The 16,103-nt window shown below is 40.4% G+C and overlaps 3 protein-coding genes across 9 annotated transcripts in view; all 3 read left to right on the forward strand.

Annotated features, from left to right (window-relative positions):
* The window catches only part of LOC132261440 (calmodulin-A-like), a 44,215-nt gene extending 33,561 nt beyond the window's left edge, over positions 1 to 10,654 (forward strand). For 6 of the 7 annotated variants that reach the window (XM_059760262.1, XM_059760259.1, XM_059760258.1 and 3 more), the window contains 5 exons: positions 1,570 to 1,845; positions 4,600 to 4,633; positions 6,276 to 6,377; positions 6,431 to 6,715; positions 6,783 to 10,654. In XM_059760262.1, the coding sequence (XP_059616245.1) occupies positions 1,570 to 1,845; positions 4,600 to 4,633; positions 6,276 to 6,377; positions 6,431 to 6,715; positions 6,783 to 6,814 (729 nt within the window). In that variant the 3' untranslated portion in view covers positions 6,815 to 10,654. Of the gene's footprint in view, positions 1 to 1,569; positions 1,846 to 3,964; positions 4,290 to 4,599; positions 4,634 to 6,275; positions 6,378 to 6,430; positions 6,716 to 6,782 lie in introns of those variants that run through there. The other variant, XM_059760263.1, reaches the window with a different exon arrangement.
* Positions 10,655 to 10,975: 321 nt separating this feature from the next.
* On the forward strand, positions 10,976 to 12,784 carry LOC132262492 (membrane-bound alkaline phosphatase-like). The gene is made up of 2 exons (XM_059761772.1): positions 10,976 to 12,274; positions 12,455 to 12,784. The coding sequence occupies exons 1-2, from the start codon at positions 10,976 to 10,978 to the stop codon at positions 12,782 to 12,784; spliced, it is 1,629 nt and encodes a 542-aa protein (XP_059617755.1).
* Positions 12,785 to 13,865: 1,081 nt separating this feature from the next.
* LOC132262493 (membrane-bound alkaline phosphatase-like) lies at positions 13,866 to 15,383 on the forward strand. Its single transcript, XM_059761774.1, has 2 exons — positions 13,866 to 14,849; positions 15,033 to 15,383. Exons 1-2 carry the CDS (start codon positions 13,881 to 13,883, stop codon positions 15,381 to 15,383), a joined length of 1,320 nt encoding a protein of 439 aa, XP_059617757.1. The 5' UTR covers positions 13,866 to 13,880.
* Positions 15,384 to 16,103: the final 720 nt, after the last annotated feature.

Here is a 16,103-nt window from a genome sequence, read left to right on the forward strand (position 1 = left end):
TTTTTACACCAGAAAATTAGTGAATACGGCGAAAAACACAATATCTCTACAAGATAATGACATTAAATTTGCCAATTTTAAGCGAAAAAAGACAATTTTCTAGACTGAAATACAATTTTTGAGGTTATGATTGACTTTTAAGCTTTTCCTTACCTAATATGATGCAATTTTAAACAGAAAAACTCAACTTTGCCAAGAAAAAGAGAAAGAAACCCAGATTAAACACAATTTTCATGATTTAGATGAGTTTTTAATCACCTGAATTTGTCTTAAATCAATCACATAACCTAGAAAAAGCAATATAATTGACATTTTTAAACAGAATGGTGTAGAAAATGCCTGAATATTCGATATATTTAACCATTTCCAATTCCTAAACACTTCCGTGAAGTTGTACACCACTTCCAGCCATAATATCTGCCCCTTGATGAAAAGCCTTAATATTTGGTTGTTCATTTTTGAAAAGCAATATCAATTATAAATATGTTGCATATTAATTAGCGTGAAATTGCCATTATTGATATGATACTTTGTCACTCTCGATGTTTATGTGTTTTGTGATAATAACATGGAAATTGCAGTACAATCGATATATCTTTTAGCATTGTTGTTAATTTGCAGACTAAAATCCATGTCATTCTGTTGATTAATTAACAGTTCTTTGAGTCATTCTCGGCATTCTCGGGATTTCGTCAAAGTGATGAAGTGATGACCTTTGGCAGAGTGATGAATGCGCAGGTGAAATAATGCGAGAAATGTCCGGTATTTGAAGTTGGAAATGTTTGGCGAGGGCGGAATTCAGAGTGTCTCGTAAATATCGCTTGCAGTGATCTCTTCGCACTTTGGCCAATTAAATTGGTCGCGGAGCAACAGGAGTCGCGTTTGTCAATGTGGGAAGCACGCTATTCATATTGTTTGCCTCAAGTATTTTCATGTGTCACGGCGGAAGAGAATTATGAGACGTTACACTCATACGCGAAAATATCGTCGTGCATGATACGCTTTTCCAACTAGTTATAAATATATTTTATAAGATGCCGCTTCGCTCATGGCTATAGCTTTTAATATTGGAGCCTGAAAATAGAATTAAAGTAATTTGTATGCTCTCATGGCTGAACTTGCTGTAATATAGCTGGTTTTTTTCTCCTCGCAAAGCACAAAACACTCTTTTATAATAAGCAAATGATAAATTACACAAAACATTTTTATTGCCATCCTGAAGATGAGAGAAGAAGAAGGAGAAAAAATTTCTCAATAAACATATATATTTTTCTATTCAATTTCCTGTGTGAAATCCGCCCAAGTTTGCCCACCCCAAAATTATTCTCTCTCTCTCAATTGGATTGGCAGCCGAATTTTGCACAGCAGCAAGAGCTGAATTTGATGAATGAAAGCGCACAGCTCAATCATCTTCTCGAAATTTGTGAGAAGCGTGCGAATTTGATGAGAATGTGCCTCACATCAATTAGTTTGTCACGCTGTAGTGGCGAAAGTTATGACGAAAACGTGCCGCCCAAGCCAAAGCCCACTCACTCACGCCACGTCCTGTGACGGTGGCCTATTTTGCAGGCCCGCAACAAGCCCGCGGACGGAAGTGGCCACTTGCGGCAGAGCTCTGCGCAGCGGGAGAAGACGCCATCGGGTCAGCGGGGCGCGCCCGCCAAGGCCACAGCGCACTCGGTGAAGGGTCCCGCGCCCGCCAAGCAGCAGGGCGGCAAGCCCGGCACCCCCAAGTCGGCGTCGCAGAACAAGGTGGCCGTCGCGGCCCCGCCGCCGCCGCCGGCCGGGAAGAAGAAGCCCAAGAAGAAGCATCAGCAGCACGACCTAATCGTCCGTATTGATCTGGTGAGTCGCTCTGCAGTTCCTCCTCGCCGACAAATTGCCCATTTCTCTCCCCTTTTGCCCCATGATAAGAAATATTTCATCATTTGTATTGATTGGGGCGCAATATTGTCGTGGGAAAAATAAGCGAGTTGCTCAAGAGACTCGCCGAATGCTGAAGACAAGGGGCAAATCGCAAGGCGATTTTTGAGAAAACTTACAATGTTGTGTAATCAAATAATCAATTATTTGAGTAAGAAAATAAAAAAAAGATTATTTTCCTAAGTAAAATTGAAAAACAACTAAATTTTGAATAGAATACAAAAAAAGATTATTTTTCAAAAAAGGAATACTAAAAAAACAAAATATCAAATTCTGAATTTATAATAAGAAAAAGAAATTTCTTTCCCAAGTAAAATTACAAAATAATCAAATTTCGAATAAAATAATAATAAAAAATATTATTTTCCCAAGTAAAATTACTAAAAAAAGCAAAATAATATAATTCAATATTCAGAATCAAAATATTCACAATAATTCAATCATATTCAAATTTTGAATAAATATTCTGAAAAAAAAACCAAAAGAAAATCAGAATTTGTATGAAATAATAACAAATAATAAAAAAAAATGGTTGAATATTCCCAAAGATAATGGTCTCAACTTGCCAGTGACTTTCCCCTTGGCTGAAGATGTCTGGACTTCGTGAACAAAGTCAGGTTTCTATAGTAAATGATGTTGGATAAAGTGTTCTTTCATTCGGTGAAATTCTTGAATTTTCCCCGTTCTTTCCTATCAATAAATAAAGCTCCAGTGATTCTGTGTATAGTTTGGAATTCTTATGAATTCCCAAGAGTCATTAAATATCTCAGAGCAGATTTTACTCTGTCCCTAATGTAAACCCATTTAAGTGACAAAAAGCATAAATGTCCCAGAGACTTTCTCAACTCTCTCTCACTAAAACTATTTCCTCTCATGGCGACATTTCGGCGAAATTCATTAAATGAAACCTTGCAATTTATAATTACAGTTGAATTTTCTCAGTCAAACTTCCTCACTTAACCACACTAAATCTTATCGTGCGCCATCGTAAATTCAAGACGAGAGAGAGATGGAAAAAGCTCGTGAGTGAACTTTTACACATATATGAAATCTGGAATCAATAATGGAGTGAAGGCAATCACGGCTGACAGCCGCGGCCTTGTTAAGCAGTGCGAATAGACAAGTGAAATTTTAATTGTATGTCACAGAAATAGTTATTTTTCTCGCTCACGAATCTCGCGCGGCGGGCGCTGAAGTTTTTCTTCATTGATTACAAACGAATGAGGCTAAAAATAACACATATCGCTCACCCTGTGCAACACCTACACACGCCCGATTCAGCCGGAGCGCCCATTCAACAATTACATGGTCCATTTAGGAATTGGATTTTCACATTAGTCGACTCGTTGGGTGGGAAATGGGGAAAAAATTGAGATGCCACCGATTTTGTCACACTCGCCAAAATGTTATTTACGAGGTGTGCATTCACTGAATTGGCCAATTAAATGCGAATTACGAGAAATTCGCCCATTGATTTCCGCAGCAGTGCGGTCATTGAGAAAATGCGCTCCGTCAGGGGCGTCTCTGGACATCATGAAAATTTTAATTAAATTCCCACCCCCAATTTTCACCGCTGAGTCTTTGCCCCAAAAATAGTTTCTCCACTAATTTTCCCATTGAAATTTGTTCCACGTCAACTTTCAAAACGAAACATCCGGGAGAATTCGCAAAATATGTATGTGCTTGCAGTGCTTATGATAAAGCGATGCTACAAGCGAAAGGAAAATTGCTAGGGCGGAAAAATTAATACTCGCAATCATTCAAGTGAGCAACATGGAGAAAACAGAGTGTCATCGTGAGAAGTTTGTGGAACTGTTGCTCAAAATTATCATTTGGGGCGCAATTTAATTATATTTTGCACGACAGCGAGAAAAGCCCTTTGGGAGGGAAAGATGCTGTGCGAAGGAGATGTTTGGCCAAATATTCATACACATTGTGTCGTATCAGTGAGACAGCATCAATTTGGCCGCCACGCAATCGAGACGGATCGTGAGTGAAAACATCTTCAGTCTTTATCGTGGTGTTTATGAAGTCTGAACGCCGCCCGCCTGTTAATGCTGTTGTGGGGATCATTGATAAGGCCAGTGAGAGGATGATCAGTGCATGATTAAACCTCAGCTCTCAGGCAATTAGCCATTGATTGAATCGTGCGACACTTGAAAGTGGGTGTCTTGAGTGCGACGCGAGAGATAAACAAGACGCTCCGAGACGTCTTGGAGTGAATAGGATTTGCGTGAAATTCAATAAAATCGCCCATACAGATGGAAAGAGTGTCGGATGACAAGAGTTCAGATGATTCAGTGTATCACAAGGAGTACAAGAGACTGAGAAAACTAACGAGTCGTATAGATATTCAGCAGCAATCAGTGAGTTAAAATTAAGATGCTGATCAGCGTCAGAAATATCAATGCATCTCTCACAGTTTTCTCATACATTTTCCTTGCCTCGCCATTTTCTGCGTGCGTCTGTTTGGCAGTGTGTTAAAAACAAATTTTTAAACACACAACTACAAAATAAACTCTCATATGTCGGAATGTGGTTCGTTTATTTTTCCCACACTCTCTAAATTGCGTGCGCCCCACATTAATCCCTCCCCCCAAAGTATAATACTTGTGCGCGAACATCACACAAATCTTCCCAATTTTCATGCATTAATTGGATTTTCTCACCTCACAGACGGAGTATGGATTGTCAGAGGAGCAAGTCGCAGGTATGTTTAAAGTATTAAACGCAATTTCTCACCTCGCCAGCACGTGAACTACTTGAATTTTTCATTCATATTGAGTGCGTCTCTTGAGCCCATTACTTTCGCTTTTCACGCCGCTTTTTTCTCTCTTTCCTCGCGTCATTCCCGCGTGGAGGAAAACATTTCAATCTAATGGCACTTTTTACGGTTGATGATGACAGTGGGTTTTCTTGTGTACATTAATCGTATGCGAATACATCGCTCAATTGATATTCTCACACTCCCCCAAATTCAGTCCACTCTCAATGAAGCCGCTGTGGGCTTTTTGCCTGAACTTTAATGACTCAGGGGGTGGCATTTGGGGGCTTTTTGTGAATATCGATTGGGAATTTATTGTTCGACGGAGGGAAAATCTCACATTGGGAATGCAATAAATCTGGATGAGAAGCATTACCTGTTTCGATCGTTACAGCAAATCCCATTTAATACCTATTTTACTCAAGGAGGAGATAATATGATCAGAATTTGGGTATTAAGAACTGAAAGTGTTCAAAAACTTGCAATTTTCACTTCCTAAATCATTCTTCTAATGACAAATTATCCCGATTCTTTGGATTTCCTTTCATTTCTGCGCTAGAAACAATCACAATCATTCTTTTCTAGGTTATGTGACGAATATAAGACAGATTTAGTGAATAATTCACATTTAAACACATCAATTCTTATGCTCAAGTCTAAGAATTAGGCATTTTCATACGATAAACATTGCTATTCTGACCCTTTCATGCCAGAAAACACTGTAAATTGCTTCGAAATAGAACATAACCTCAAAAATAATCATTTATGCTTGGGAATTGTTTCTTTAGACAACTTTTTGCGCTATTCTGACCGTAAATAAGCTATTTTGAATGAGTCTTTCAAGATATCTTAGTAGTATTTTGAGGCTATGGTCAGAAAAATGTCCAAAACAGCGGCTTTAAATTGATTCTTGCAGAATTATCAGATAGTAACTTAAGAGATTTATTATCTATTCTATATTAGTATTTTCTTTTGTGTTTCATGTGTGTGTGTGTGCGAGCTTGGTCTTAAGATTAAGACGCGTGACGCCACAGAATATCGGTCTCACCGACTTGAAATGATGTGGAAACATACAGTTTACGGCATATTATCTCCCCCTTGATTTTGCTTTTCGTTTCCACTAAAGTATACTTTAAATATTCAATTTGGACAAGTTTAGGAGTTGTTTAATTCTGATATGAAAGCTTTCTAATAGAATATTCCTCCAATTAGGCATGCATGAAATGTTTAAGTGAATTTTATGTACAACAATTTCTTACTGGGCTAACTGATTACCCAAGTTTGAGGGAAAAGAAGGAAATTGGGAAGAGTTAGAGAGCAAATTTGAATTATAATCCACGTGTTTGAGACTTCAAAGGCAGTGGAATTAATTCGCCAAGATGAAAGAATGGGTTTGTCATTGTGATTGGCAGAAAGGATGCCTTTTAAAACCACCATTGAGAAGTCGCACTGTGTTTCTGTCCACAAGCCAAAGTAAGCTGCCATTTGGAATTCAGGATTGAAAGGGTTTTTTTTGCCCAGCCGGACGAATGCTTCATCGGACTTTCGGTCAGCAGAGTTTTCACAATAGTTCTCATTTGCATTGCAGAATTCAAAGAGGCGTTCATGCTCTTCGACAAGGACGAGGACGGCACAATCACGATGGCGGAGCTCGGCGTCGTGATGCGCTCTCTGGGCCAGCGTCCGACGGGTAATTATTTCGTTTGGCCCCATTGTCCGGGATGTAAATTCGGCAAATTGCAGAGACGGAGCTGCGTGACATGGTGAACGAGGTGGATCAGGATGGGAACGGCACGATAGAGTTCAATGAGTTCCTCCAGATGATGTCGAAGAAGATAAAGAACGCCGACGGCGAGGACGAGCTGCGAGAGGCGTTCCGGGTGTTCGACAAGAACAACGACGGACTCATCTCGTCGTCAGAGCTGCGCCACGTGATGACGAATCTGGGCGAGAAGCTGTCCGAGGAGGAGGTGGACGACATGATCAAGGAGGCGGACTTGGATGGCGACGGCATGGTCAACTACAATGGTAATCCTCGCGACATCCCCGCGATAATTCATCCCATAAATCCTGCTTGTGCTCCCTTTTTTTCCAGAGTTCGTCATGATATTGACTGCGAAAAACTAGTGCAAACTCTGCTATCGTCGGGCTGGCAGGAAGTCAAGGAGCAAGAGCAAAGCGAAGGGCCTCGACGATACGAAAAAGGACAAGTAGGAAATTTTGAAGTCCTAATTGAATTTTTTGGGCGGAGAGAGTTCAGCGGCGAAATGCAACATCCGCGTCGTGCTGCTGAAGAAGGAGGGAATTTTTCCAACAAGCACAATTAATTTAGTATATATATTGAGGGTAACCTCGTCATCTCGAGTTCTTGCGTTCTTCGGAATTATATACTTCCATTGGCCACTAAAATGTTAATTGCGGACTTTTCCTCCTTTCGTTGTCGACACACAACTTTCTGGGAAAACGCTGAGAGAATGGACAACATTCTCTCCGACCAATTGAGTGCTAATTTGTAAATTGCACTTTTCTATTCGGCTCTTGACAACAAGGAAAACTCTCAACAATTGGAAGAAGGAAGGAAGGAAGAAAGAAAGGATGTTGGAGGTGTAATTTTGGTGACCACACGAGAGAATTCACTATTTTGAGCACTCAAGTGATTAGAATATTGTCGTAATCAATTCTATCCAGGATTATGTTCGTCAACGTTGCGTGCAATGTGTGAATGTGCAATGTCATCAGTAGCATAGGAAGATCGTCTATAAGATATGAGCAAATCTTACATCGACGGGTGAATCGAAAACTACGAAAAGTCGATTTATCATAGTTTTCTTTCTTGGGTATTTTTGAAAAGCTTTTTATTTGTTCTTCCTGTACAAAAATTTTGATATTTGTATCTCATGAGACAATAGTGAAAAATCTTATTTATCAAAAAGCACAATTGGAAAAAATTGTCATGTTTTACGAATGAAAAGTCGAATTTTTCCACGGAAAATGTCTCAAAAATTGCAGTGAAACGTATAAAACGCATTTTTTAGATTTCCAGAATTATCCTAAAACGGTTTTTAGACATTGAATGAATTTTTTTTTCATATTCTTTCTTTTTTTTGCTTGAAAACTGCAAGGAAAAGTTCAAGTAAAGTATGAAAAGTTGATTTTTAGAAGTTGTTTCGATAAAATCAATTTTCGAAAGTATTATTTTCAGAATTTCTCTTAATTTTGCCACATTTTAGTCAAAAATTTCAATAAATACCAATAAAATCAACTGAAATATTTACAAAATAATAAATACAGAGCAATATTTGCACTTTAACGAACCATTTGAAGACGTTTTGAGGGTTTTGAAGTAAATTAACGTTAAATTTTGAACTCGCTCTGCTGAAAAATAGCGATTTTGGCTTTTGATAGTTTTCGAGGCACCCTTCGACATGTTCTATCTCAAAGTAAATTGAATTAACTCATGCAAAATCTGCAAAACGTATAAGAATATATGTAGTGTTGTAGTGTTTAAGGTGAAATCATAACGCGCACCATGTCTTGGGAAAAAAAACGACGCGAAAACTTAGTCATTCGAGATTATACTTAAAAGAGATATAAAAATAGCAGAAAAATACTTAGAAGACTTGCACAGTAGATCCACAGAGACAGAGAATGCTATAAAAAACGTCTCTGGCGGAGTATAAAATATTTTTCATGACTCTTTTGCAATCAATGGTAATGCTTCTTATAAATCCATCTCACTGGCGCAACACGAGATTTCAGTGGGAAATTTGTATAATGAAGGAAATCTCATTGCAATTTCAGTCAAAAACACATTCTTTTTACGACTTTTATGATTTACATCTTGGCTGTCAGTGTAAATTTCACCATGTCATGCTGAAGATATCGTTAGGAGTTTTTTTCGTTAGGAGGTGTGTATTTGGTTCTATCCTAGCCGAGGTTGCCTAACTTTGAAATCCTCCGCGAGTATTTCGTTCCGAATTCCTCAAACTATTAGACCAATTCTAGGAGCTTTAAGTCCACGAGGAAGGATAGAAAAAATTGTAGCTGAGCCTATGACAAAGTAATTTGTAGGAAAAGAGTGTTCGATAGAGGAATGTAGAGTCTTTTTTATCTAAAAGTAAAAATTACTACATGATTCTTACATTATACAAATATCTTATGAAGAATTTGTCGTTAACTTATGACGGTGTGTTAGAGAGAAATTTGTGTCTACCAAAAGATGTTAAGCAACAAGTCACTGATTATAATCATGTAATGTAATCGTAATAGTTGTAAGTAGAGTGAAAAATTCGAAATGTAACGCTTCTAGATTCCATTCGCCTAAAGACCTCATGAAGAGAGACAAGCATATAAAAGATATAAATGTGTAACTTGTAGTGAAATATATATATAATAATAATGGACAATGTTATAAAACAAGTAGAGATGGAAAATGGTGTAAAACTTTATGACCAACTAAATGAAAAAAAAGACAAGAAAAACTCCTGTAACACAACATGAATAACTGTGCATTTGTATATGATGTTGAACGTGACGATGTATTTGAAAAAAAAAAACATTTTAATCAAATTTACATATAACAAATTAATCAAAGCTACGTGAACACGTATTCTCTTTCGATGGTACACGTCGTAGTGTGATGGCATGGCATGCGGACTTCCGAGGGGCTTTTCTTTTCGCCCCTCGCGCGCCAGGAAAAGCGAGTTAAAAATCCGCCCATTGTGTAGGTTGGCAGCCAAGAGACCTTGTAAATTGCGTGCCATGATCACAATTGCCTATCCTGTAATGATATATACTGTATAATTGGATGTACTAAACCTTAATGTATACATAAATGTACATAATGAGTATCCCAAAGATATCATTAACCTTACTTTGTTCATCAAATATCAGGGTATGATCCACAAGAAGATGTATTTTCTCGGTGTTGCAAAATGTAAATTCTTCAATTTGGTAGAGATTTGAGGAAAGTTCTATGAAAGCTAATATTGCAAACTTCTCACAGATTTTACACACTCAAATAATTCTATATAAAAGGAGAAAGAAAGAAAAACCTAACAAGAGATTTTATCAAATATAAAACACTTTACAACATGAAATGAGAAATTATATTTTTTACGCAGAGTAAATATTAAAACAAACAATTAGAAATTGTCTTCATTTGCATAATTTTACCATTGGTTTTTGGTTGAAAGGAGTTTAAGAAAAAAAAACATGAAACAAAGGAAATAATGCGCATAACTAACATAGATAAGTTAAGTCTTCCAGAGACGATAAAAAAAACAGAACACAGATTAACATATTCAAATATCTGTTGAAATATAAATATATATTCATGACGAAAAGCGAGATTTTAATCAAAAACAATAAAGAGTTGAAATATATATTTTTCCCTCCTGACTCGAAGAGTGAAAATATTTTGAAGAGAAACTTATTCAAGTATTTATTCAAAAAAAAAACATATTTATAAAAATAAAGAGAAGAATCTATACTCTGGTTTAGCACTTTCTATCTACAGATAGCAACAAATGTTTAACAAATAAATACTCAAGCGAAATTAGATTGATATTAATAGAGCTCATGAGCGAGAATTTGTGAAAATATATACCAAAAAAAGAAAGAAAATTTAAAGAATTCCAATATAAAATGCTTCTTCTAGACACAGGACACTTTTTCGAAAGTCATGAAACATTATAGAGAAAATTCGAGAAAAATTTGAAAAATTATATATAAATTGTATTTATTTTTGATAGAAAATCCTCCAGAGTTCTATTTTATTTATATATTGATGGTATATTTCTCCATGTAGCAAAAAATGTTGATCACTTCATATAAATGTATGATGTTTGTAAAGAATTTCTATTATAATCTATCAGAAAAAAATACTCGTAATTGATATTATAACAGAATATTTATGGATTATTATGTAAAACTACACAAATGGACAAATAAATCTTCAAAAAAGCATTTTTTTCACCTTCTTTTCACTCACCTGGAAGGCTTTCTTTCCGCTATGATCGTAAATTCTGGGGCTTTATCAGCTGAGAAACTTGAATGTGGCCAAAATTGCTCAAGAGTTCATGGCGCATGCATGATAAACCAGCCTTGTCTGCTGGGTGATTTTGAAGAAGTGCGACACTTCTGGCCAAGCTTCGAGCACACAGAATTCACGTGTGAATGATGAGCAGAAAAAGGGTTGTAATTTCCTTATCTAAACACCATCGAATGCTTCAAATGCTGATAGACAAATTGGCCAAATTGCTATAAAAGCAGAAGCTTATTAGATTGATGTATTCAGTGAAGTTTATCGAGAGCCTCAGAGTTGAAATGAAGCTGATTCTCTGCTTGTTCGCACTGATGGGAATCAGTGGACTCAGTCTTGCTGGAGTCCTTGAGAAGTGCAAAGGATCCGAGGCGGAGGCGTGCAAGAGAGCACTGGAGGAGGAGACAATGCATCCTCATCCCAAGCCTTCATTCGCCACTCGATCGTCTGGACATCCGCACGAGAAGACTTCGGAGTACTGGATCAATTTGGGACATCAGCACGTCCAAGACAAACTCAGTCGTCGCTTCAACACCAACACGGCGAAGAATGTGGTCTTCTTCATCGGCGACGGCATGAGCATTCCGACGCTCTTCGCCACGAGAGTGGCTCTGGGCGGAGAGGAGCAGCAGCTGTCCTTCGAGAAGTTCCCCTTCAGCGGTCTGGCCAAGACGTACTGCGTGGACGCCCAAGTGGCGGATTCCGCCTGCACGGGAACAGCTTACTGGACAGGCGTCAAGACCAACTACATGACGCTCGGCGTGAATGCCAAAGTGCCTCTGGGAGACTGCAAAGCCGCCCTCGATCCGTCAACGCACACGGAGTCAATCGCCAAGTGGGCGCTCGATGCCGGCAAATCGGTCGGAATCGTCACGACCACCACTGTCACTCACGCCTCGCCGGGCGCCGGCTACGCTCATGTGGCGGACAGAATGTGGGAGAACGACGCCATAGTGAGAAAATCCGGATGCGACCCTAATGAGGTGTCGGATATTGCTCACCAACTCGTCCATGGGCCCGTCGGGAGTCGACTGAGCGTGGTTTTGGGCGGTGGCAGAGGACATCTCCGTGACTCGAGCATCCCAGATGAGGAGGGCGGCTTCGGCTTCCGCTCTGATTCACGCGATTTAATTTCCGATTGGCTGAATGACGGCAAACCCAACAAGAAATACGTGTGGAATCGCAATGATCTGCTCAATCTGCCCACAAACACGGAAAATCTGTTGGGACTCTTTGAGAGTGGAGATATGCAATTTTATCTGGAGAGTCAGGAGAAAGGAACTCAAAATACTGAGCCAACACTCGAGGAAATGACTCGCGCGGCCATAAATGTGCTGAAGAAGAACAACAAGGGATTCTTCTTGTTCGTCGAGGGCGGCAGAATCGATCACGGACATCATTACACGATTCCGCGGGCGGCGATTGGAGAGGCGATTGAGCTGCACAAAGCTGTCCAGACGGCGCGGGAAATGCTGAGCGAAGACGATTCTCTGATTGTCGTATCCTCGGATCACTCTCACACCATGTCTATCTCTGGTTATCCGGTGAGTAAACGCGAAGACGTCTCGAAATCTCACCTTCACCTTATCACAGCGCATCGCTGAACAAACATTACCATATAGCCCATATATAATGATTATATAATACCTCAAAGGTAAACCTTCAAGCTGTAAATTTAACACATATCGAGATGTGCTAATGCAAGGACATTTCGCGTCTTGCAGACTCGTGGAAATGACATCTTTGGGAAGACTGACAGGGGAAATGCCAAAGACGGAATGCCTTACATGACCTTAAGCTACGCCAACGGGCCAATTCAGTCCAATCACTACTCAACCACGGGCAGAGTCGATCCCAACACGCAGGACTTCAGCAAGTGGTCCTCGCTCTATCCCTTCCACGTGCCGCTGGACATGGAGACGCACGCCGGAGACGACGTTGGCGTCTTCGCCTCCGGACCGTTTGCTCACCTCTTCACGAGCACGATGGAGCAGAGCCACTTGCCACACTTGATGGCCTACGCGGCGAGCATCGGCAAAGGACCGCGTTCTTAAATCGCGCCTCGGAAAGCCGCGGCAATACTCAGCCGATTGATATTGTACTGTTTTTGTGTGGGAATTTATGGGAATAAAGTCATTGTTTCAGTCGCAAAAGTCGAAAAAAAGATGAGCTTCATAATGGAAAGCACATAAAAGCACGAATTTATGGCTGTGCACTAACACGTGTTGTTGTAAAAAGAAGTTTTATGGGCAACAACAGTCGAAGGGAGTGCAAAATGAAGTGCGACTGCAATTTTTGTCCTTCTCCTTTGTGTCACATTGCGCTTGGAATCCTTGAGATTCGAGGAGAATTTCAATAAAGCGAATCCGAAAGGAAAAAGGAAACACGAGACTTTGGCTTTGGCTTTGCAACACGTGAATAAATATTGTGATGGAAAAAGTACTCTGGCATAGTAGATAACATAATGGCACTTGTGAGTGCTGTAAAAGTCTCTTTTTTTTGGCCATTTCAAAGCATTTAACAGTGCTGAAATATTAATATTTATTCCCTCTAAAGTCCAAATTAACAATCTGTTCACCTTTGAGAAAGGTGATAACATTCACCGTGAGGACAATTTAGTATCTCAACCAATTACCATAAGTTGCGAAGCCATTACACAACGACGAAGATTTTATTCTCTTATCACGCGTAATAATAAAAGTGGTAAACTTTTGTCTAGCGCTCGTAAAAAAATTAAATTTATGAGAGCCAAAATCTGCTCATGAGATTTGGCAAGTATAAAAAGCGTGGGCGTTCTTGCTCGAAAAGTAGTCAAGTCCGGAAGTTGATAGCAAGATGAAGTGTCTGCAGATTTTGTGCCTCGCCGCGATGGCAGTGACTTGCCTGAGTGCAGTTATTGAGAATTGTGCAGAAACTGGCTCTGAGCGATGCCAGAAGATGCAAGAAGAAGCGTCTCTGCATCCCAGACTGCACAATAATCCAGGAACCAGATCGGACACTTCATTCGCAACTCCTCGCGGATCGGGATATCCTTATGAGAAGACTTCGGAGTACTGGCTCAATCTTGGCTATGAACACGTCCTCCAGAAAGCTCGTCAGCGCATAAATACCAACAATGCGAGGAACATTGTCTTCTTCATCGGCGACGGCATGAGCATTCCCACGCTCTTCGCCACGAGAGTGGCTCTGGGCGGCGAGGAGCAGCAGCTGTCCTTCGAGAAGTTCCCCTTCAGCGGCCTGGCCAAGACGTACTGCGTGGATTCGCAGGTGGCTGACTCGGCGTGCACGGGAACCGCGTATTCTTGCGGCGTGAAAGCCAACTTCTTCACCCTCGGCGTGAACGCTCAAGTGCCCGCCGGAGACTGCAATGCGGCAAACGATCCGGCCACGCACGTGCAATCCCTCGCCAGATGGGCTCTGGACGCTGGGAAGTCCGCAGGAATCGTCACGACAACCACAGTGACTCACGCCTCGCCGGGAGCGAATTATGCTCACGTCGCCGATCGAATGTGGGAGAATGACTTCGTCGTGCGCCAGAGTGGATGCGATCCCAACGTGGTTAAGGACATTGCGAGGCAATTAGTTGAAGATTCGACAGGAAGCAGATTCAGTGTGATTCTCGGTGGCGGTCGAGGACATTTCAGGGATGTTAAGTACGCAGACGAGGAGAATGGCTTTGGATATCGCAACGATTCCCGCAACTTGATCTCCGAGTGGCTCAACGATGGCAAACGCAACAAGAAATACGTGTGGAATCGCAATGATTTACTCAATCTGCCCACAAACACTGAACATCTTCTGGGACTCTTCGAGAATGGCGACATGCAATTCTATCTGGAGAGTCAAGAGAAAGGAACTCAAAACACAGAACCAACTTTGGCAGAAATGACTCGCGCGGCCATAAATGTGCTGAAGAAGAACAACAAGGGATTCTTCTTGTTCGTCGAGGGCGGCAGAATCGATCACGGACATCATTACACGATTCCGCGGGCGGCGATTGGAGAGGCGATTGAGCTGCACAAAGCTGTCCAGACGGCGCGGGAAATGCTGAGCGAAGACGACTCTCTGATTGTCGTATCCTCGGATCACTCTCACACCATGTCAGTTTCCGGATATCCGGTAAGATCTTGGCCTACATTTCACTATCTTTCGTACTGTGTTCTTGAGAACTACTAGATTAGACTGATAAGAGTAATTGTCAGGGCTTGGAAAGCTCAAAGGCTGAAGAAAATAGTTTGTCACACTTTTCTCTAGTGCAGAAGTGTCTTATCACAGAAACACGTGAAATTCTGCTTCTTTCAGACGAGAGGAAATGATATTTTTGGCAAAGTCGATCGAGGATTGTTCGGCAGAGAAGCCATGGGATCTGATGAGAAGGCCTACATGACTCTGAGTTACGCCAACGGACCTTCGATTTCTACCCAATATCGAGCTACAAGTCGTGTCGATCCAAATACTTCGGACTTCAGCCACTGGATGTCCTTCTATCCCTTCTATGTTCCCTTAGCTGATGTTGAGACGCACGCTGGAGACGACGTTGGCGTCTTCGCCTCCGGACCGTTTGCTCATCTCTTCTCAGGAACGATGGAACAGAGTCACTTGCCACACTTGATGGCCTACGCGGCGAACATTGGAAAAGGACCAAAGCACTAATTTTGGCACTGGATTTCTAAACTTTTTCTACTTCAGAAATAAAAAAGAATATTTTGAAAACACTGAGAAATGAAACACTTTTTGGCCCTGCAATTCAAGTTCAAATCGTAAGATAAGATCGTGAGGTTTAAGGTTGACTTGCAGACTAATGAACTGCGACTCTGTGAAGAAGCGTATTCTGAGTAGCTTTGAGACATTCTGTCTCCCGAAATAAAACAGAAAATATATGATTTTTGCCAGCTCAACTGCTTTATCTGTTTAATCAGTCTAGATAAGTAAATATTTTCCTGGCAATAAAAAAGTCTCTTATCTGGAAAGTAGAAGAGGCTCGACGAATTGTAAGTATTCTTATCATCTCTCTGTTGTCTCTCTTACTTGATCTCTTATATGATATTCCTCAGGCAACGTCGAATGGGAAGCTTTAGAGTTAAACAGACTGTATTTTTATAGCTTTAACAAGTAAATAATTCTTCAACGCAGATAAAATCTTAGAGAATTTTATCATTTCTCCGTTCTTGTCAATGAAATTGACTCTCATCGACCTTGGGACTTGTGTTTGTCTATCACAGCCACACGTTTCTTTGAGTAATATTTATGATACTGGGAAACGCAAGTGTAAAAGAATTATCCTCTTAGAGATAGCTGACTTTTGCCCAACTAATTACATTTGATAAAATGGCACGACTTTGTGATTGACGAGAGAATGTTATCTTCGAGTGT

Source organism: Phlebotomus argentipes, unplaced genomic scaffold (assembly GCF_947086385.1).
Source record: "Phlebotomus argentipes unplaced genomic scaffold, Phlebotomus argentipes genome assembly contig_15, whole genome shotgun sequence".
NCBI lineage: Eukaryota > Metazoa > Arthropoda > Insecta > Diptera > Psychodidae > Phlebotomus > Phlebotomus argentipes.